General features: G+C 45.9%; 2 protein-coding genes across 5 annotated transcripts in view; one reads left to right on the top strand and one right to left on the bottom strand.

The window, feature by feature from the left end:
* Window positions 1-12,240, bottom strand: part of Wwp2 (WW domain containing E3 ubiquitin protein ligase 2) — a 125,849-nt gene extending 113,609 nt beyond the window's left edge. Inside the window, exon 1 of one of the 2 annotated variants that reach the window (XM_087594209.1) lies at window positions 12,168-12,240. The gene's annotated coding sequence lies outside the window, so the exon portion shown is untranslated. The remainder of the gene's footprint in view (window positions 1-12,167) is intronic. The other variant, NM_001106184.1, reaches the window with a different exon arrangement.
* Window positions 12,241-12,252: 12 nt separating this feature from the next.
* Nob1 (NIN1 (RPN12) binding protein 1 homolog) overlaps window positions 12,253-22,428 on the top strand; it is a 24,004-nt gene continuing 13,828 nt past the window's right edge. For 2 of the 3 annotated variants that reach the window (XM_087594207.1, XM_087594208.1), the window contains exon 1: window positions 12,253-12,292. Coding sequence is in view for 1 of the 3 variants with exons in the window: in XM_087594206.1 (XP_087450332.1) it covers window positions 12,365-12,433 (69 nt within the window). In the remaining 2 variants the exon portion in view is untranslated. Of the gene's footprint in view, window positions 12,434-22,428 lie in introns of all 3 variants that reach the window. The other variant, XM_087594206.1, reaches the window with a different exon arrangement.

The raw sequence follows: 22,428 nt of genomic DNA, 5'->3' as shown, positions 1-22,428 counted from the left end.
CTAGCTGAGAAGATAGGAGAAATAGTCCCCAAAACACCACCAACGCCATCTCTCTCCAGTCCTTCATAATTATAGCCTGCCATTTATGAACATTGATCTGTTATTATGTCAGCTTTGTCTGCCATTCCAGATCCAATTAGCCAGATGCCACCTGACCATTGCACGGTAAGCTATGTGAACTGTAAAATCCTCCAATGTGCGCAGTAAAAAATCTAACCACAACTATAAAGTGAAGACAGACATCAGTGTGCTGGGTGTGTCGACTCACATCAGTAAACACCACACAGGCGGTCTAGCTAGATGCCAGAGTTTGGGGCTAGCAATGGGCTATGCCACAAGACTAAAGGAAGCTTGTAAAACCCTAACACAGAATGTGTTCCGCTTCTGATTCAGAAACACAAGCAGATGACTAGTAACTCTTTCCAGCTAGTTATGAGGACATGTTTACATATACATCAGAAAGACAGACAGAGTAGGAAGGAGGACACCGGAAGAGGGAGAAGAGAAGAAAAGAAAGTCAGGAAAATGGGATTAGCTTACATGCCCAAGACAGGCAGGGGAGGAGGGAGACCAAGGGCTAGATATTCAGACTTCCCCTCTGCAGACAGTAACAGGCCAGTGCACGGTGGGGAAGACACCAACCAAAACTCCTGTCCTTTTCTAATTGAGCAGATTCACACAATGTCTAGATAGATAAAATGGCATTTTAACTGAACTTACTGTCCATGTAAGGCTTGACAAGATTTTTAAGTTTTGTTTTTTTTTTAACCCATGTGTGTAAGCAAATGCACTTGTGTGCACTCGGAGGCCAGAAAGGGACACTGTGCCATCCTCTATCTCTCCTTACTCCTTTGAGGCAAGGTCTCTTCTTGAAACTAGGGCTCAAGTTTTATTGGCCAAACTAGAAGGTAGCAGCTCCCAGTAATGCTCCTGCCTCGGTGCTGCACCAGGCTGGGGTTCAGGCATGCCAGGAACAGCAGCTCGTTACCTAGGTGCTGGGTCCACGTTTCAGTCCTCCTGACTCCATGCTAGAGTTCCTAACTCCTGAGCTCCCTCTCCAGCCCCAGGTTTTGTTTTTTAAGACATGGTCTCCTGTAGTTCATGCTTGTCTTGAACTGATCAACCTTTATTTAAACTCAGGAGGCAGAGGCAAGTGGACCTCTGAGTTTGAGGCCAGTCTGGTCTGTAAAGAAAGTTCCAGGACAGCCAAGACTACAGAGATGAATGAATGAATGAACGAACTAACGAAAGAACGAATGAGTGAAAAATGAAAAAGAAATAAAAAGACTACATGGGGAGTAGTTGCTGTTCAAAGTCCCCTGCCTACCCAATTATACAGGCAGCTGCCCCTCCTTAAACCCAAAAGGAGAATTAACTTTGTTTCCCAACGGACTGAACTGAACCACTCTCTTCATTGAGGTCCTAGCACACAGACCAGTCCATTGGCCCCTCACACTTAGTAATGCTGGGAATGTGGCTCAGCCTAGCACAAGAAAGGCCCTGGGTCCAAGCTCCAGTACAGAACAGAGCCCAGCTGGAAACAAAGGACACTCAATGACACGTGGTAGTAGAGGGGAGGAGAGGAGTTGGCACAAGCTTCTTCTTTTCCCTGTCACCATTCCTGCAGAACACCAAGCCTAGAACTCAGGCTTATAGTCACGTGTTCTACTACTGAGCTACACCCCAGATCCTGCACTATCTCAGGATCCTGACTTGGCCCCTGCAGGATACAGAGGCTGCATTTGAAATAAGAGTGAGTCATCTTTTATTTATTATCCCATACATTTATTCTCCTTTTTGTTTCTGTTTTTTGTTATTTTGTTTTTTGAAACAGGGCTTCTCTGTGTAGCCATGGCTATCCTGAGCACGCTCTATAGACCAGGCTATCCTCAAACTCACAGAGATGCACCTGTCTCTGCCTCGAAGTGCTGAGACAGAAGGCGTGCATCACCACACCCAACGTATTCTCTTCTTTTTAAAAGACCGTACATGGATGCAGTGGTGCACACCTTGAATCCCAGCACTCAGGAGACAGAAGCAGGTGGACCTCTGTGAGGTCAAGGCCAGCCTGGTCTATATAGTAAATTCCAGGACAGCCTGAGCGACACAGAGAGACCCTGTTTTGAAAGAGAAAATAAAAGACAGATTCTCTTTAGTCAAGATTCAGTTCAAACTTACTATGTAGCCTTGAACTTCAGATCCCTACCTCCTTAGGAAATGCCTTGGATGACAGACACATACCATCAAACCTGGTTTGTAAGAAGCTGGAGACAGATCCCAAGGCTTTCTTCGAACCTACTACGTTCCATCCCTCACTCCAAACTCATCCTTTTCAGGCACATAATTGTACTGGGTTTTATTAGCTTTGGAGCTGGGCTGGCACCACCTCTGATTCCAGACCATTTCATTACTTCCAAATAAACCCTATCTGTCAATGACCAGCCCATCCCCACCCCCAGCTCCCAGCCAACGTCAATCTATTGTCACAATGGATTTGCCTACTCCAGACAATGCATACAAATGCAATCGTGTGACCTGTGTGTGGTCTTCTTTATAACTGCTCTCTTAAATAGAGCATTGTTTCAGGTCACTGTAATGCGTACCTTTCCTCTTGTGGCTGAATGTTGCCCCATTGTACAGCTACACCTTTTACTCATCTGTTTGTCTGTTGTGGACACTGGGTTGTTAGAACCAGTTGATTCACTGATTTCTCTCCTCCTTTGCTTGTTTTTAAATATTTATTCATTTTTAATTTGCTTGTGTGCACACCTACATGAGTTCTTATGTGCGTGTAGCTGTCCAGAGAGGTGCACTGGTGTGGATGCCCTAGAACTGGAATTGCAGGCAGTGTGTGCCATCGTGCGGACCCTGTACTTGGGGCTTCTGGATGAGCAAGCACTCAGTGAGCCAGACCTCCACATCTGCTTCTTGTTCTTCTTCTCCGTGCTTATGATGTAAGGACGCCAGGCCTGACCCGTGCTAAGCAAGCCCTGCCCCTCTCTACACACTGCACACTGTGCCACAGGGTCAGTCTGCAGTCTCCACTTGTTTTTACTTCTGTTTTGCTTTTAACTTTACTTTTTGGTTCTAACAAAATGTCCTCAAACTCTTTATGGAATTGAGGATGAGTTTGAACTCCTGATCCTCCTGCTTCTAGGACAAAGTTCTGGGTTATTCCTGGCTATGTATTATAACAAGGTTCCAGGCCAACCTGGATTAATTAAGAGAGAGAGAGAGAGAGAGAGAGAGAGAGAGAGAGAGAGAGATACTTTAAGTTCAGCACTCAGGAAATGAGGAAGAAAGGAGCGGGATTTTAAGGCTAGTAAATTTGAGGCCAGTCTGGGCTACATTGAACCTGTTTCAAAATTAAAAAAAAAAAAAAAAAAAAGATTAGGGGGTTGGGGATTTAGCTCAGTGGTAGAGCGCTTGCCTAGGAAGCGCAAGGCCCTGCGTTCGGTCCCCAGCTCCGAAAAAAAGAACCAAAAAAAAAAAAAAAAAAAAAAAAAAAAAAAAGATTAAAAAAGAAGACTCCTTTAATCCCAGCACTAGGAAGGTAGAGGTGGGAGCAAAGCACTTGTCTGGCACTAGGTTTAATACTCTGTACTTCCTAAAAACAACCTATACACACAGAAATAAGCAGAAGTGCAGGAAGAAGAAGAGAGACAGAGCTAGCCTGGCCTAGTGGTATAGGTCGTAACCTCTGGCTGAGGCAGAAGAATCAGAAGGGGCCAGCCTACACTACAACAGTGGGTTCAAAGCCAGTCTGAGTATCTGACTGAAACCATCTTAGGAGAAAAAAAGGAGGTGGGGCAACACCAGGGTTCAGAAATACTGTGCTTCCTAATATGTACAAGGCCTGGGTTCAACCCTAGCATCTGCATCCTAAACAAGAGAGAAACAGGCAGGGCATATGTGTAAGTAAAGACCAGCTCTGTATCCTCTTCTAAAAGACGTGAACAGTCTGTCCCATAGATCTCTCCTTCCCTTCCCACCCTCAAGCCTGTCCAGATTTTTCCAACACACATGCCCGCTTCTTTCCCGGCCTCTTTCCAGCATCCAGCACTGAACTGTCTTCCACTCACCAGAGGCCCAAAGTGAGAAGCAATCACATTCCAAAACCTTTACCAAACAGCATGTAAAAACCGGAAGGGAGTTTTCTGCTGGAAAGAGGCTAGCAGCACTAGTTACCTCCACCACACAATCCAAGTTTAACCCTAAGGAGGCCAAAGTGTTTCACCTGAGGTATACTGGAGGTGAGATCGCCTTGGCTCCCAAGATGGACAACTGGGGATGGGAAGGTCTGAGGCTGAGGGTGAAACCAACCACTCAGAGCAGACAGACCAAACTGAGATTGCACGTTCTGCCTCTGCCTGATCTTTAAGAAGGCACTAGGAGACAGAAAAAAGAAAAGAAAAAACAAAAAACAAACAAAAAATCACCGAGCACAGTGGAAATCTCACTTTTGATGTTATTGTCAACACCACCCCACAGAGGAGACACCAGTCTTCACCTAGAGAACTTTCTGGAACTACTAAGGAGATCCTGGGTGTTGTGCAGCCTGTGGGCTGCCATGCGGATGGCGGCTGTTCTTATGACATCATAGATGATGTCAGCAGCGGTGCAGTGGAATACCAGCTAGTTAGAAAGCACCAAGCTGATCAAAAACTAATAATACTCATAGAGGGAAATTATCAGCTAATAGTAACAGATGGCAAAACAGCTCTCAGGACAAACACCATAGAGAATGCATGAGTAACCAAAGGAAGAGACCCGCCCCGAGTCAAGAGTCCTGCATTGCCTAGGGATTACCACTCCAATCACTGTTTCTAAACCAAGGGAGTGAAGAGAACAGGAATCTCACAACCTTCTAAACAGATTCTAATTGGAATCGAAGGAACAAAATCGTCCCTGAGAACAAGATGTCAGCTCTTAAGTTATGAAGGTCAAAAGCTCACCTGGGCCAGGCTGATGAGATGGCTCCAACAAAAAGGTGTTTGTTGGCAACAGTGACGATCTGCATTCCATCCCACATGATAGAAACAAAGAGCAACTCCTGAAAGTTGTCCTGTGACCTCCACATGTGTGACATAATCTGATCATAATCTGACTTGATGTTCATGAATCCACTATCTTCCTAATGAAAACTTCAGATCCCAAGACCAAGACTGGAATCTAAGGGTCACCCATTGTCTTAGTTAGGGGTTCCATTGCTGTGAAGAGACACCATGACCATGGCAACATTTAACTGGGCTGGCTTACAGTTTCAGAGGTTTAGTTCATTATCACCATGACGGGAAACATGGCAGCATTCAGGCAGACATGGTGCTGGAGGAGCCCAGAGTTTCTACATCTTGATCCATAGGCAGACAGGAGGAGATTGGCTATGTTTCACATTGGGCATAGGTTGAGCATTTAAGGCCTCAAAGCCCCACCTCCACAGTGGCGAACCTCCTGTAACAAGGTCATACCTCCACATAGTGCTACTCCCCAGGGGCCAAACATTCAAACACCTAAGACTATGAGGGCCAAACCTATTCAAACCGCCACACCCACCCACTACAAGGTTCCATTTGTGTTAAATCTATAAGATAGCAGGCTTGGTAAAGCTGGTATTTTAAACTTTAAAAACCTATTTACTGCCCTGCCTGCCATTCTCTTTCTATCCTTGGAGGCTCGTAAACTGATTGCCAACCCAGAAAGTCAGAAATCCCAGAAGCTGGCACTTGGGCTGATTTCAGACGTACTCCAAGACAGCCATTGGAAAACAGCCTTCTCAACTAGAGCAAAAGAACCCTCAGCTTGTTTTCAGAAGGGCCTTTCTTTAACACTAGCACTTGTGAGGCAGAGGCAGGAAGATCCCTTGAGTTCAAAGTCACCCTTGCCTACATAGTGAGTTCTAGGACAGTCAGGGCTACATAATAAGACCTTGTCTTAGCCAGGAGAGGGTGGCACACAATGTTAATACCAGAACTTTAGAAGCAGAGGCAGGTGAATCTCTGAGTTCAAAGCCAGCTGGATGGCCAGGGTTATACAAAGAGAGAGAGACCCTGTCTTGGAGGAAAAAAGTGTGTATGTGTGTTGGCGGCGGGGGGGGGGGGGGGGGGGTGTCATCTTTATATGAAAGAGAGACCCAACTTCCCTGCAGTACTTAGGTGGTCTTTACACACGGCCCAGTGTTGACGGAGACTTACTCTACAAGTTCAAGCTCAACAGCAACATTCTTCTTGGACATATATTTACACTCCTCTCTGGGTGACCTAGTCCAGTCTCAACTCCAGGCTACACAATAACAGCTGCCATGTACACATCTCCTGCTCCTGTTCGCCACCAGACTTCCTCATCTAACTGCCCCAGCATCTTCTCCTGGTTCATAATAGGCCTTGTACAATCAATGTGAACAAAACTGAACCTAAGCCCTGGCTCCCCCCCAGTCTCTCCCTATGCTTTTGTTTACTGAGACAGGGTCTTATGTAACCCAGGCTGGATTCCACAGGATGATAACCCTGACTGAACTCTAATCCTCCTCCAGTCTCTGCCTCCTGAGTGCTGGCATTACAGATGTGTGCCACCACAGCCTACTTATGCCGTGCTGGGGATCAGACCCCAGGCTTTATGCGCACTACACAAATACCCTACCAACTGGGCCACATCTCCAGCTCTTTTCCCTCATTTAACGACAACTCCATTTTCTCCCTGTTCATATCCAAACCTTGAGTCACCTTTGCCTGCTCTCTCCCTCTCACATTCTATACCCAAGTCCTCATTCGCAGATCCTCCTGGCTGAGCTTCAGAGTATGTCCCAGTGCGTTTTCCTGTGTGACAACGCCCTCCTCATACATCTTTTTGCCTCTACCCTGGCTCCTCTTTCTCCTCCTCATAACAATCCCTGTTGAAAGGCAGGACAGTATCCACTCCTCAGCTCAAATGCTTCACTCATCCTGTGAAAACCAGCATTCACACAAAGGCCTACAAGGCTTTCCCTGACCTGCCCAATGTTCCCTCTCACACCCCAAACCCTTATGAACTCATTCTCAACACTCACTTGGCCTTCTCTAGCCACACTGTGTTCCTGGCTGGTCCCCAAACCTGTCAAGGTGTTTCTCCTTCCAGCCATTTGATCTTGCTTAGCCCTTCGCCTGGACTGCTCTACCCACACTCAGTCCTGTGCTCTATGCCTTCTCCCCTTTGGGATCTTCAGACAAGAGCCAGCACACCCGTAATCCTGGCACCCAGGAGGCTAAGGCAGAAGGAATATCAATTTAAAGCTAGCCTGAGCTACAATATAAATTCCAGAAAGTCTGAGCACTGACGAAGTGTGAGACCTGCCCCCATAACTCCCCAAAAAGCAGTGCTAAGATTATAGGTATGTGTCACTACATACACCTTGCTGAAACTCATTATATTGTCTTTAACATAGTAAATATAAAACATTACCATTCATAGCATATATTTATAGATTACATTTATATGATTTTACTAGAATATAAAAACATCAGATGGAGTCAGCAGTAGTGGCACATGCCTTTAATCCCAGCACTCCAGAGGCAAAAGCAGGAAGATCTCTGTGAGTTTGAGGCCTGCCCAATCTAAAGAGTAAGTTCCAGGGCAGCCAGAGCTACACAGAGAAACCCTGCCATGGGAAAAACAAAAAGCCAAGCAAACAAAAATCAACACAACATTGAAGTTTTCATGTTGACTCTACAAATTCTGATGTATCTGACATTCATGACTGTACCAAGGTTTGACAGCCTATGTGATCAGTGGCCTCCATACTGAACAGTAAGACTCCAGAACAATGCCTGTAATAAAGTAAGGGTGTACAACTATCTACGGAGGAAGACTATTTTCCAGGAAAAGACAACTCTGACAGAAGCTATGGTTTGAATAGGTCCCCAAAGTGTATGTTGTGGAAACTTTACCCTAGTGCAACAGGGTTGGGAGGAGGAACCCTTACGAGATTAGGTCACGAGAGGCCTGGTGCTCACAGAACACATGACAGGGCCCTAGTCCTATGCATATGCTTGTTCTCTTGCATTCTACGATGGAATGACTTAGCAAGAAGGCCCTCCAAAAGTAGACCCTCGGGGTTGGGGATTTAGCTCAGTGGTAGAGCGCTTGCCTAGGAAGCGCAAGGCCCTGGGTTCGGTCCCCAGCTCTGAAAAAAAGAACCAAAAAAAAAAAAAAATAGTAGACCCTCTGTCTTAATTAGGGGTTTACTGCTGTGAACAGACACCATGACAAGTCTTATAAAGGACATTTAATTGGGGGCGCTGGAGAGATGGCTCAGCTGTTAAGAGCACTGGCTGCTCTTCCAGAGATCCTGAGTTCAAATCCCAGCAACCACATGGTGGCTCACAGCCATCTGTAATGGAATCCAATGCCCTCTTCTGGAGTGTCTGAAGACAGCGACAGTGTACTTATATACATAGAATCGATTTCTTTAAAAAAAAAAAAGACATTTAATTGGGGCTGGCTTACAGGTTTAGAGATTCAGTCCGGTATCATCAAGGTGGAAGCATGGCAGCATCCAGACAGCATGGTGCACGCAGAGCTGAGAGGTTTACATCTTCATCTGAAGGCTGCTAGTGAAACTCACTTCAGGGCAGCTAGGGTGAGGGTCTTAAAGCCCATGCCCACACTGACACGCCTACCTTACTAAGGCCCCACCTCCTAATAGTGCCATTCCCTGGGTCAAGCACATATAAACCATCATACCCTCCATCTCAGACTTCCCAGCCTCCACTCTCAAGACAAACTTCTACAGTTTATAAATCACTCTGCAATGCACTGAGGCTGTACACAAGTATAGAGCAGGCAGGGTTTTCTCAGCAGTATAGGTTACATTATACATTTACAATCTTTTCTCTGACCCTTTTCTGTTTTTTTTTTTTTAAGATTTATTTATTTCATGTATGTGAATATACTCTAGCTGTGTTCAGACACACCAGAAGAGAGCATCGGATCCCATTACAGATGGTTGTGAGCCACCATGTGGTTGCTGGGATTTGAACTCAGGACCTCTGGAAGAGCAGCCAGTGCTCTTAACCACTGAGACATCTCTCCAGTCCTTTTCTGTTTTATCTACATGTCTTTTCTTTCCTTTTCTTCTCGTAACCCACATTATACCTGAACATTTGAACTTCTAGCAATCCTCCTGCCTCTACCTCCCAAGTGCTCAGATTACAGGTATATTTGCCACTTATACCCAATCTAATAGCATACTTTTTATATTTGAAAACTATTTTAAGATGAAATTTTTATCGCTTCTATGAACTAAAAATACTATGTCTAGAAATAAAAAACCTAGGTGGTAGAAAAGGTGGCTCATCAGGTAAAGGTATCTGCTACCACCTGACAACTGGAACTCGATTCCCAGGATCCATATAGTAGGAGAGAACCAACTCTTGCATTTGTTCACTAGTTCTAGAATCCAACATCAGGGCTTCAGCAAGCCTCAGTTTCTTCATCCTCGAATGAAGCAATGCAACCTTCATAGAGCTGGCATTGAATGAGACACTGGGCCAGGCGCAATGGTGAGTGAAGGCCTGGACCCTAACTCTTGAAAGGGAGAGACAAGAGAATCTATCCTAAGTTCCTCGGCAACATAACCAGTTTGAGGCCAGCCTGAGCTATAACTTACCTTCTATCAAAAAGCCAAAAAAATCACAGTTTGACCCTGTCTCAAAAGAGAGAAAGGGGGGGTTGGGGATTTAGTTCAGTGGTAGAGCGCTTGCCTAGCAAGTGCAAGACCCTGGGTTCGGTCCCCAGCTCCGAAAAAAAGAAAAGGGGAAAAAAAAAAAGAGAAAGGAAGGAAGGAAGGAAGGGAGGGAGAGAGGGAGGGGAAGGGGAGGGGAGGTTGGTTGAGCACAGTTAATAGTACAGTTTTAATTTCAGCACTTGGGAGGCAGAAGCAGGTGGATCTTCATGAGTTCTAGGCCAGCCAGGTCTACACAGTAAAACTTTGTCTCAAATAAATAACCAAAAAAATAAAATTAAATTAAATTAAATGAGAATCTGGTATCAGTTCTTTGCAGATGGAGACATAGTCATTAAGTGAAAGACTAATATGGCCTGAGTGGTACAGGCCTCAAATCCCAACTACTGTGGAGACGAAGGCAAAAGGATCACAAGATCAAGGCTTGCCTGAGCTACGGGAATTTGAAATCACACCAGACAACTTACTGAGATCCTGTCTCAAAAGGAAAAAATAAAAATTACAAAAAAGAAGGGCTATGGAGCTCAGTGGTAAGGTACAATGTTCAACAAAAACCAAAAAAAAAAAAAGTAAAAGAGACAGACAAGCCAATTGAAGCCTTTTCCTCATGGTTTTCCCATAGACCAATAACACTGAACAGAGAAAGTGACAGAAAACTTATGTTCAAACCCTTTGTTCACTACATACAGCAAGCAGTGTGACCTTTAAAACCTCATTTATTTCTCAAACACTGACCAAGTACTCCTAACACAGAGCTAGTAGCCAAAGAAGTCATGTAATATTGGATCACAGCCCTTGAATGATTTACAGTCCTAGCAGGAAGAAGACAATAAACAAGGAAGAAAAACAAAATGAAGTGTCAGGTTGGGACTAACGAGATACAGGTAAGAGCACCTATAGCTCTTCCACAGGACCAAAGTTCAGTTCCCAGCATGCAAACCCAGAGGCTCACAACCACCTATATCCCTAGCTCCAAGGGACCCAACGCTCTCATCTGGCCTCAGTGAGCTCATACACACAGGAACACACACACACAAACAAAATTACATTTTTTTTTTTTTTTGGTTCTTTTTTTCGGAGCTGGGGACCGAACCCAGGGCCTTGCGCTTCCTAGGTAAGCGCTCTACCACTGAGCTAAATTCCCAGCCCCAAAATTACATCTTTTATTTTAAGTCAACTCTCTCAGTTTGTTATCTATGAAGTGGGAATGACTTCTCGAGACTGCTACAAAAATTAACTTTTAAATGCTTGTAATATATCCCCAAGTCTTCAACCCCTAATGTATTAATGTTTTTCCCCCCAGCGACCTTTGATTCTGGTTCTTGTCACTGTACCATTTGAACCCTGACACCTTCGTTGCACTCATAAACTTCATTTCACTTCTGCAAACCTTAGCAAATGTGAAGGGGAAAGAGGATGTTTGTTTATTCAGGTCTTACTGGTTAGCCCAGGCTGGCCTGGAACTTGAGGCCATCTTCAGGACTCAGCCTAGAGGACTAAGAATCTTAAGATGGGTATTTTAGCCTCAAAAACTAAGATCTAGGTCACAGTTCTAAGGAACACAACAGAAACTTCTCAGTCACCCCACCTAGTCACAGCTGGTCAAGATAAGCAGTCACACAGTAAAGGAAGCTGCATAATTTAAGCTTTAGAGGAAACGTATCAAAGCGATATGGGAAGACTTTCAACGGTCCAAGACTTCAGCAGTCAATGCATTGCTGCGGTAACGCTGGTCCATGTCGCTGCTGACAACAGTGTAGGTTAAAAGTCTTGTTATGATCACAGCAAAGCACCTACACGTCTTTAATTTTTTTTTTTTTATTTTTGCCTCGAAGATGACCCGATCTGGGAGCATCTCAAAGAAAGATGATAGGAAGGGCTAAGCTCCCAACAAGTGGAAACCCTACCCAAACAGGGCAAAGTGGGTGTGACCAGAGTCAGACTACCAAGACTCAGGGATCCCTCCTGAAGTTTAAAAACTAAACAGGACCGGTATCAAAGTCTCGGGTCGCCATCATCTTCAAAGAGGACGGAAGGAAGAGACTCTCAGAATGGGGTCCAGGCCGCAACGTCCAGATTTTTCTTCCAGTCTCTACTAGCCAGACGCCCACTCCCAGGCAGCCCCTTCCGGGGAGCATGCGAGTCTCCCCGGCCGAAGTCGGCCCCCCTTCACAGACGCGGCTCCTCCACACCGCAGGCGCCCAGGCTGGGGTCCCCTTCCGGAAACGCCAGCAACGGGCGACTCCCGCCGGGCCCCGCGCCCACCCCGCCCGGGCGCGAGTCGGGACACCCCTCCTCGGAGGCCGGAACCGCGCGCCAGGCCCCTCCCACAGGAAGCCGCCGCCCCCCGGCGCCCGCCCCGCGCCGCCCCCGGCCCCTCGCGCCGCCCGCCGCCCCTGGCTGTCCCGCGCCACCCGCTCGCTGCCGAGCCCCCAGTGCCCGCGCAACCTACCTGCCGCGGCCACACCAGCGGCGCCTAACTCCGCTCCACTTCCGCCTTCCAGCGCCCGCACTCAGACCGGGTCACGTGGGCGCGCGCGGTCACCTGACCCGGAAGAGGCTGGCCGGGGCGCGCAGGTGCGGACCACCTAGAGCCGGGCTGTGAGCATTTGACCCGGTGAGGGCCGGAGTGAAAGGACCACCAGGGCTATGCTGGAGCGGGCGTATAAAATGAGGGTTCACCGGTACCAGGGGCTTTATTTATTCCTTTGGAAGCAGGTAGAATTGTTTTTTCCCCATAGTACAGGTGGGAGAAGATCATCCGGTCAGTTAAGTCGGCAAATCTTGTAGGGGTTGCTGGATAAAAACCAGTACGCTCCTTACATTTGAATGTCAGATAAACCGTGTCACTATAAGCATGTCCCCAAATTTGCAAAGAATGTATTGACACCATAGATGTACGCTGGTCAAAACCTTAAGCATCTCGTGTAATTTTGACAGCCGGTGCCAACTATGTGCAAGGCCTTGTTCTCAGTTCTGGAAGTATAAATACCCTGGCCTTTGTAAGTTATCTGCTATTGTTCCAAAAAACAAAACTGGGAAGGGGGATGGGAGTGGGGCACGGGACAGGACACAGACGACATGACATCCCTTCAAAACTTTTCTCGAGTCCATAAGTGCCCCCATGGGGAATCAACTCCCATTATCTCCGTATATGCAGTAAACTGAACCTTATGAATTAGCAAACAGGGAGTCTATGTAACCCTGGCTGACCTGGAACCCAATGCTGTCCTTGGCCTCCTAATTCCTGGCATTGTAGGCGTACCTCACCACAGCCTGGACAGCAGAAACTTTCTGGGTTTTGCAAGATTGACAGTCGAATCTAACTGTCTGCACAGAACTAGTCAAGGGCGTTAAAACTGACCTGTGTTCCCAGCCATTTTGCTAACTTTCTGGTTTTTCTTTGGAACGGTCTTGTTTCAAGTGCTCCAACTAACCTCGAACTTTTAATTCCATTACCTCAACCTCTGAGTAGTTAGGATTACCAGCTTATACCATTGGGGCGGGAGGCGGGGGTGAGAGAGGAGACCAGTGGAGGCAGAGTTTGTAACCTAGGCTGGCATTCACCTCCCAGTTGATTGTTCAGCTTACAGATAGGTGCCATACCACCTGGCTTTTTGTTGGGTTTGGTTTTGTTAACTGAAATATTAAATTTTTTTTTCTTTTCTTTTCTTTTTTTTTTTTTTTCGGAGCTGGGGACCGAACCCAGGGCCTTGCGCTTGCTAGGCAAGCGCTCTACCACTGAGCTAAATCCCCAACCCCCATATTAAATTTTTATTACATTTTATTCTATAGATGTTTCGCTGGCATGTATACTGTGTACCAGCTGAGTGTCAGGAGCCTTTGCTGAGGCGTATCTACCAAAAGGAAGTCTTTATTAGCCACTCTGTGACGACACTAGGTGTTCAGGAGCCCTGTGTAGTATCGAGCCTTTCACAGGCCAAGGTTTTAAATGCAAAACTCATGTTCTGGGTTGACATACTCCAGTTAGCAGAAAGAGTCAGAAGCAGAACTACAGAAGCCAAAAGGCAAGGTTAGCACATTTAGAGACTCCCAGACACATGGACTTGGGTGGATTAGGTCTTTGTTTTCACTTTGGCAGCTGATGCTGTCTGTGTGCTGAGTTTTATGGCCTGAGTGGACTCCCACCATGGAGTCAGCTCTTAGCGAGTGAGTCAAATTATGGACTAAAGAGGGAGAAGTGGGCCAGGAAGTGAAGTGCACCTTTACTCCCAGCACTCAGAAAGCAGAAGCCAGTTATCTTTGTGAGTTGAAGGCCAGCCTGGTCTACAGAGCAAGTTCCAGGACAGCCAGAGCTACATAGAAAAGGTGTTTCAAAACATAAAAAGCATAGTTGGTCCTAAGGACCATTAATTTTACTGAACGGGATACACTGATAGATAACTGGCCTATCATTCAGCCAATCAGAATGAGAATTAGAGGTCCATCCAGTGCTGACAGCAGAGTAGTTAGCCAGGGGACCAAGAAAACAGACTTTTTTTTTTTTTTAAGATTTGTTTAAAAAAGAAAAAAAAAGATTTGTTTATTTTATGAGTACACTGTAGCTGTCTTCATGCACACCAGAAGAGGGCATCAGATCTCATTACAGATGATTGTGAGCCACCATGTGGTTACTGGGAATTGAACTCAGAACCTCTGGAAGAGCAGTCAGTGCTCTTAACCTCCGAGCCATCTCTGCAGCCCAAGACTGGTATTATTTGATTTATGTCATTGTCTGTTTTTCTTTTTGAAGTTTTCCTCTACCATGACAAGACTTTTTCCTAATTACTCTTGATCAATTAGCATAAAAATGACAGGTGTCCCCCAAAGCCATACATAGTTTCCTTTATCTCCTGAGAAGTATATCCAAGTCACACTTTTATCAGTCAATGGGCTGACAGTCTGATTTCTGGCTGGGGATGATGAACTCTATCCTAGGATCCCTTCCTGTGGTATTGATTGCCCTGGTTTCCTCTGTTTTCCAAAGGCCAGAATCTTCCTTAAGGGATTTTTCAGGAAGTCTAAGTTTCACAACTCTAATTTTTGCAATGGAAACTCCCTTGTTCCAGGCAACCAGAGGGCCAGGCCACAGGGCTTGCATGGAATTGTAAACTCTATATTCCTATCTCAAAAGATAAATTCCCATATCTTTTCTCTCTCCAGTTCAACCAGACTTTTAAAATGGGCATCAGGAAGTGAACAAAACGGAATATGGCTTGCTGGCCTGTAGCCACTTTAGACATCACCTCTCCTGTATCTGCCTTTTTCAGTTCCCAGAAGCAGGCACGAAGGCAGTGGGGGTCGGACCTTGACCATGTCTATGTGCACAATGAAGTTCTCTATCTATTTCTGATTATTAGTTGAAAGGTTTTGGGCTCTGAAAGCCAGACCATTGTCAGACCCCATTGCTAGGGGAGGCTAAATCAAGGGGCCAGTTCCTGGAGGGGTTTTTACCTGCTATTTGAGCAATTTCATTCTGGGTGAGGAATGCGTCTATCCATCTGAAAAGGACTTGTATCCTCCCCTGGTAGCTCGATCTCAGTGAAGTCAATTCTCCCAGAGTTTGCCGGGGTGTTGACGTCTCATTCAGAACCCTTTCTGAATAAGGGATCTCTGTTTTGGATTAATTGAGCACAAGTCTGGCATCTGGCTGAGACATCTTGTGCCAGGCTGTCTGAGCAACACAGAAAGTTTTGTCAGGCTACTCCAGATGAGTAGCCTTGTGAAGGTCAATTACCAGAGTCCTGCCAGTTGTTTCTGGAAGAATGATCTTTCCCTTTGGTGTCCTCCACCTGCCTATAGGTTTGAGCCATCCATTTCTTCTTTATTATGGAGGCAATAGGCCCCACTGGTCTTAGGACCATTTGTTGGATGGCCAACAGCTGGCAGTGGAGGCCAGCAATTCATAGGGAAAGCCAAAAAATCTCTAGGAGGGCCAAGATTTTCCAATGTCCTTTTTCATCCAGCAGTGAGAAGATCCTCTTTCGCTATAGATCATACTGTGGAATGCCCAGCAGTAAAAGCATTGTGACGGTCCATGTATATGATAGCAAACTTTCTTTACACCATGTGAGAGCCTGGGTCAGAGCAATCAGTTCTGTTCTCTCGGCTGAAGTCCTTGGCTTGGGCCAAAATCATGTCAGTTCAAGTACAGCTCTCTTATACCTGGTTCATCTTTCATCTTGTGACAGTCACGGACAATTACCTTCATTATCAGGCAAGAGGGTAGTCGAATTGATGGCCTTGGATTCTCACTTGAGGGTAGGCCAGGAGTAGGGCCCACACAGGCTTTAGACAGCCAGCATTCTGGTGTTCCTCAGAGGAGGGTCTCAGTCACATGGGACCTGGGGGTTATAAAGATCCTGACCCAGAGTTAACTTGTTTGTAACTAGCAGTAGCAGTAGCTGCCACAGCTACAGGGTCCAGTTGTTCAACAGGTTTGTCACAGGGTTCCCACAACCCCAAAGTTTGGGTTAAAATCCTTCTTGTCTTTCATTTCCTGGACAAACAGATGACAGATGACAAGGTTTTGAGACACCCGGAAGTGCTAAGGCTGAAGTCGGAGCTGTTTTTAAACTGCAAATACTCTGGCTTAGTCTCAGTCCATATCAGGGGCTCAGTGCCTACATTTGTGCTGGTGTAGAGTCCTTGCTATTTCCACAAGCTTGTATTCAGAGACAGCAATACTTAGCTGAACTCTCCAGTCTGTCTCTAATGGGATCTGAAGGAAGGATGGCCGAAATCCTACTCTGAGACAGACTCCTTTGCCTCTCCTCAGCTGGTAGCTAAGATAGGTAGCCTCTGATATACAAAGTGTGGCTTTCTTAGCTGACATTTTATAGCCCAAGGTCTGTACAGTCCCTCAGTGGCCCTTTTATAACCTGTTTTCCTGAGAAACCTCTGACAGAAAGGCAGGATGTCAGCATTTATTGCCTCATCAAACAGGGAATTTTTAAATCTTTGGAGCAACCTAGTCCATGTAAGTTAGCTACTGTAACCTCTCTCTGAATCCGTCCATTTAAAAGCAAAGATGAGTTGACTCACCTCACCAATGGGAGGCTGAAGAATGTGTGGTTCAGATCCAAGAGAATGTATACCTTTTCCTCTGGAAGAATCAGACTCATGAGAATCAGAGGTCCCAGGTTTCTTCATAAGCAGAGGAGGTATGTTCCAGGATGACTAACAGAGCACCAGGATGCCTGTCTCCAAGCCAGGAGAGACTGCAATTTCCCTTTTTGTTTCCAGAACCACTGGCTATTGTTTAATTTGCTTAGGGGTAGCTGAACTGGTTAGTCGAACAGTTAATTATAGGAACCTGGTGTTGGGCCAGTCCTAGGGGGTTGGTTTCTGTCCCTACCCCTATGAATCTTTGTTTTCAGTAGGAGAGATAGTCCCACTGTATCTTTTGATTGGAGGTAAAGCTCTCAGCTAGGAGATAGATATTATCTGACAAAGGGTGAGACACCAAGACTTTGCCGGGTATCTGTAACTCTATGTCTCACCATCAGAGAAGGTGAGGTGGCTTTCAGTTGATGCAAAAGGTCCTGTCCATTCAGTTCTCTGTTACACACATGACACTACCTCCATGCAATGGCTATTCCTGGTTGCCAACTTGACTATGTCTGGAAGGAACTACAGTCCAGAAATGGAGGCGCACATCTGTGATCAGGATCTTGAAGCAGGACACAGGCCTTTAATCAGGTCTTGAGGCCAAAAGATACACCTTCAGTCTGGGCCACACCTTCTGCTGGCAGCCTATGTAAGGACAGTAGCAGGAGGGCTTGCCTTGCTAGCACATCCATTCCTTCGCTGTTCCCTCACTGGCATCAGAGCTTGAGAGAGAGAGAGAGAGAGAGAGAGAGAGAGAGAGAGAGAGAGAGGGAGAGAGAGAGAGAGAGAGATTGATTCATTCCATAAGTCTGGAAAATCCTAATACACTCCAGCAACTGGAACCTGCTTATACTTTAAAATTTTTCTAACTTCTATAATTTCTTTAATAACAAGAGCTGACTGGGTGACAAAGGAAATCTTTTTTTTTAAGATTTATTTATTATATGAGTACACTGTCGCTGCCTTCAGACACACCAGAAGAGAGCATCAGATCCCATTACAGATGGTTGTGAGCCACCATGTGGTTGCTGGGAATTGAACTCAGGACCTCTGGAAGAACAGTCAGTGCTCTTAACCACTGAGCCATCTCTCCAGCCCCAATCTTTTTAATCTTTAATCCTTCTAAAATGGACCTAGCAAAAAAAAGTTTTGTAAGTCTCCATGGTTAGTATTACCCAGAAGGGAAACTCCTTGTCCGGCATCGACCCCCCTGCCAAGACCAGGGTAGTTTTCCTACTTTCTTCAGAGAATGGCGGGTTCCCAAATCAGTAGTTTAAAAGCAGACGAATGAAAGAGAAAGGAGCAGGACTTTCTCTTTTCCTTCAGGATCAGCCCAGGGGAACTTTTCCCCTTCCCAGGGGCTGCTTAGAGCAGGCATGGGATGGGGGAAAGGGAGAGAATGCTCACCTGGGGGAGGAACTATTTCCCCTTCCCTTCCCTTCCTGGGATGCATCCCTCCTGTGTGTGTGTGTGTGTGTGTGTGTGTGCGCGCGTGACCCACACTGGTGAGCAGAAGTCAAGCAACAAAACAACAAGTTTGGTTTGGTTTGGTTTTGTCTTGTTTGTTTTTTGTTGGTGAATAGTTTTGTGGCTTTGTTTTGTTTTCTTGGGGTTTTTTGTTGTTTAGTTTTGGGTTTGTTTTTTTTTTGTTGTTGTTTTGTTTTTGTTTTTGTTTTTTTGTTGTCATTGTGGGGTTTTTTGGTTTTTGATTTTTTTGGTCACTTGGGTGACCTGGCAGAGCCAAGAGGATTTGGGTCCCCAACAGGAGAGGCACAGGTCTTAAGCCAGAGGGTTCTCTTCAGAAAAAGCCATTGGTTAATACAGGGAAACAAACACATGTCATATCTATATGCTAAAAACCCACTGAACAGAATGGGAATCCAGTGACATCACACATGGTTCCTGGACACTAGTTAAGTGGCCACTCCTGACCCCTCCTATGTGTCCGAACGGAAAGCGCCTTAACCAGACTCACCTCTGGAGGTGACAGACCAGGTGGCGTTCTAATTTGCTCCCTTTCAGGGTTGCAGTGTCAGACTCCTATGAAGTATTAGACAGGGATTGATCAGAAGACTTGGGGATCTGGAATTCAGGTTGTGCATTCCCTAGGAGTTCCTAGACTACCATAATCGTACCCACTCCTAGAGTCTAAAACCCACAGTGTCTTAAGGTCAGGTCTCTGGGAACCTCGGTGGGATCTCCAAAACTGTGGAGAATCTTCGACATGGGTTTAAGCCAACAGAAAGTTTTTTTTAGCTAGCCTGTGACTACACTAGGTGTTCAGGATCCCAGTGTAGCCCTGAGCCTTTCTCAGGGTGAGGTTTCAAGCACAAAAAAACATGTCAATACTTTAGTTAGCAAGAACTGTTAGCCAGAAGCAGAACTGCAGAAGCCAGAAGGCAAGGTCAGTGATTTCGAGGCTTTCCTGGAATTATGGGCTTGGGCGGATCGGTCTGTGTTTACTTCTTGGCGGGTGGTGCTGCGCGTGCCGAGTTCTGTGGCCTGAGCGGCACTTCCACCATGGATATAGTTGCCTTAAGGTCTGGAGCCCAGTTACACCTTTGGAAGCCAGAAGAGTATGACCTCCCCAGGAACTGGAGCTATCAACTATCATGAGATGCCACGTGGTGCTGGGAATTGAGCTCTCAAGTCCCAGAAATAGCAGCCAGTGTTCTTAATGGCTCTCCAGTCAGCTTTTATTATCATTATTATTAAAGACGTGATCTTACTCTAGCCTCAGCTAGTGTGGAACTCATTGCATATCTGGCCTAAAATTCTTAGTGATCCTGCAGCCCCTGCTTCCCCAGTTTTGAATTGAAATTGCAGCCTTTTTTGGGGGGGGTGTTTTTGTTTTGTTTCATTTTGTTATTTTTTTAAAAAATATTTATTATTTACTTATTCTATACAAGTACACTGCAGCTGTCTTCAGACACCATAAGAGGGTGTCAGATCTCATTACGGAGGGTTGTGAGCCACAATGTGGTTGCTGGGATTTGAACTCAGGACCTCTGGAAGAGTAGTCAGGGCTCTTAACCACTGAGCCATCTCTCCAGCCCCCATCTTGTTCTTCTAAGGCAGGAGGATCCCATTATGTAGCCCTGGCTGTCCTGGAACTCACTTTGTAGACCAGGCTGGCCTTGAACTTACAGATCCACCTGCCTCTGCCTCCCGAGTGAGTACTGGGATTAAAGGCGTGTGCTGCCACTGCCCAACTCTTTTTTTTTTTTCCCCTTTTTTCTATTTTTCGGAGCTGGGGATCGAACCCAGGGCCTTGCAATTGCTAGGCAAGCGCTCTACCACTGAGCTAAATCCCCAACCCTGCCCAACTCTTTTTAAAAGCCAGGGTCTCTCTCTAGCCCTGGTTAACCTGGAAGTCATCGTGCAGTCCAGGCTCACAGGGAACCACCACTGACACTGCAGATGCCACACAAGTGTACTGACAACATCACAAGCGTACTGAGCGGGAGCAGCCACTCCCAGACTTGTCCTTTAATGATTTCTTTGAGTCAGGGTTCCATGTAGCCCAGAAAGGCCTTAAACTATGTCATAGGTGATTTTGGACTCCCTGGGCTACCAGAAATGTCACTTCTCAGGCCATGCCTGCACCTACCAAGTCAGAAACTGAGACCCAGTGAGCTCATTTGTATGAGTTCTCCAGGGGGTTGTGATGCACACTTGAGTTTCAGAATCGCTGACCCAAATCAGATTCTTTTGTGTCACTTATCTGAGACAGAATCAGCTGTAGCCCAGGCTCACCTTGAACTAGATATGTGACTAAGAATGACCTGAACTCTCACTCTCCCTACCTGTCAGTGAGCCAACCTTAAAGCCAAAGCGATGGGGCTGTCTGCATGAGCCACCAGGACTAGCTTTACATCAGTTTTTATTCTAGAGTTTAAACTCTAGAATAAACTTTTAACTTGTGTAAATCTCTTATACTAGACTCTGGCTCCTGTATCTTCAGTCACTGTTTAGGTCAATGTGGAAAATCCATTACAGATAGAGAGATCTGGGGAAGAGATAAAAGCTTGATCTAAAATAATGAGAAGAGGGTGGAAGAGCGCAGACAAACATTTCCGAGTGATGTTGACTGCAGGGCAGTGAACATGGCTGTTGGTGGGGGTGGGGCCGAGGATGGCGCAGAGGTTCCCACCCTGAATGCTTTTGTTGGTAATGCCTTAATAAAATAGGAAGTGGTATCACATGCCTGCAATATGAGCACTGAGGCAGAAGGTTAAGAGCAGCGGAGCTTATAGAAAGACTCTAAGACAATTCTTGGAGCTCTAACAAGTGTAGTTGCTAGGAAATTTTAGATGGAACTTCCTAGAAAATGTGGACTTGGAACAAGAATTGGACATAAATGCTTAGAAAGAGTTCTCTAGGGGTTGGGGATTTAGCTCAGTGGTAGAGCGCTTGCCTAGCAAGCACAAGGCCCTGGGTTCGGTCCCCAGCTCTGAAAAAAAGAAAAGAAAAAAAAAAAAAAAAAAAGAGTTCTCTAGGACTAGGCAGATGGCTGGCTCAGCTGTTGAAAGCAGACCAGAAAGAATTAGGTTCCCACACTTAGATTAGGTGGACCACAGGTGCCCTTCACTCCAGCCCAGAGGATTGTGGCACCTGCGTGGTGCGCGCCTATTTTTGACACTGGACAGATGAGTGAAACAGGACAGTTGAAATGAAAACAGAGGCTAACGACTCAGATCAGCATTGTCCGCATGTAGCAGCCCACATCTCCTAATCTCAGATTTGAAAGGAAAATTGGAAGTCATTAATAGTCATTAATACCCCTTCTGTTCAATTTTCTAGAGAATCATGTGCCTTGTTTGGGAAGGTGGGACGAGGATATCTAGTAACACAATCATTGTCCCAAATAAAGTAGGGCTGCATTGCATGACTGTATAACAATGGATTTTTTAAAAATTTTTTATTAGATATATTTCTTTACTTACATTTCAAAGGTTATTCCCCTTCCTGGTCTCCTGTCCATAAGCCCCCATTCCCTCTCCTCCCCCTCCCCCATACCGATATTCCCCCTATACATCCCCCTTATTGCCGCCCCATATTCCCCTGCACTGGGGGTTCAACCTTGGCAGGACCAAGGGCTTCCCTTTTCCCTGATGCCCCAACAAGACTATTCTCTGCTACATATGCAGTTGGAGCCCTGGGTCAGTCCATGTATAGTCTTTCCATAGTGGTTTAGTCCCTGGAAGCTCTGGTTGGTTGGCATTGTTGTTCTTATGGGGTTGCAAGCTCCTTCAACTCTCTCAATACTTCCTCTAATTTCCCCCCAAGGGGGTCCCGTTCTCAGTTCAGTGGTTTGCTGCTAGCCTTGACCTCTGTATTGGACATGCTCTGGATGTGTCTCTCTGGATAGATCTATATCCAGTTCCTTTCAGCATGCATTTTCTAGCTTCATCAATATTATCTAGTTTTGGTGGCTATATATATATGGACCACATGTGGGTCAGGCTCTGAATGGCCATTCCTTAAGTCACTGCTCTAAACTTTGCTTCCCTATCCCCTCCTATGGATATTTTCCCCCTTTTAAGAAGGAGTGGGAGCATCCACATTTTGGTCATCCTTCTTCTTGAGCTTCCTGTGGTCTA

The sequence above is a fragment of the Rattus norvegicus genome, chromosome 19 (genome assembly GCF_021556685.1).
Source record: "Rattus norvegicus strain SHRSP/BbbUtx chromosome 19, alternate assembly SHRSP_T2T, whole genome shotgun sequence".
NCBI lineage: Eukaryota > Metazoa > Chordata > Mammalia > Rodentia > Muridae > Rattus > Rattus norvegicus.
The sequence above is the reverse complement of the archived record's forward strand: the minus strand, read 5'-3'. Positions and strand labels throughout refer to the sequence as shown.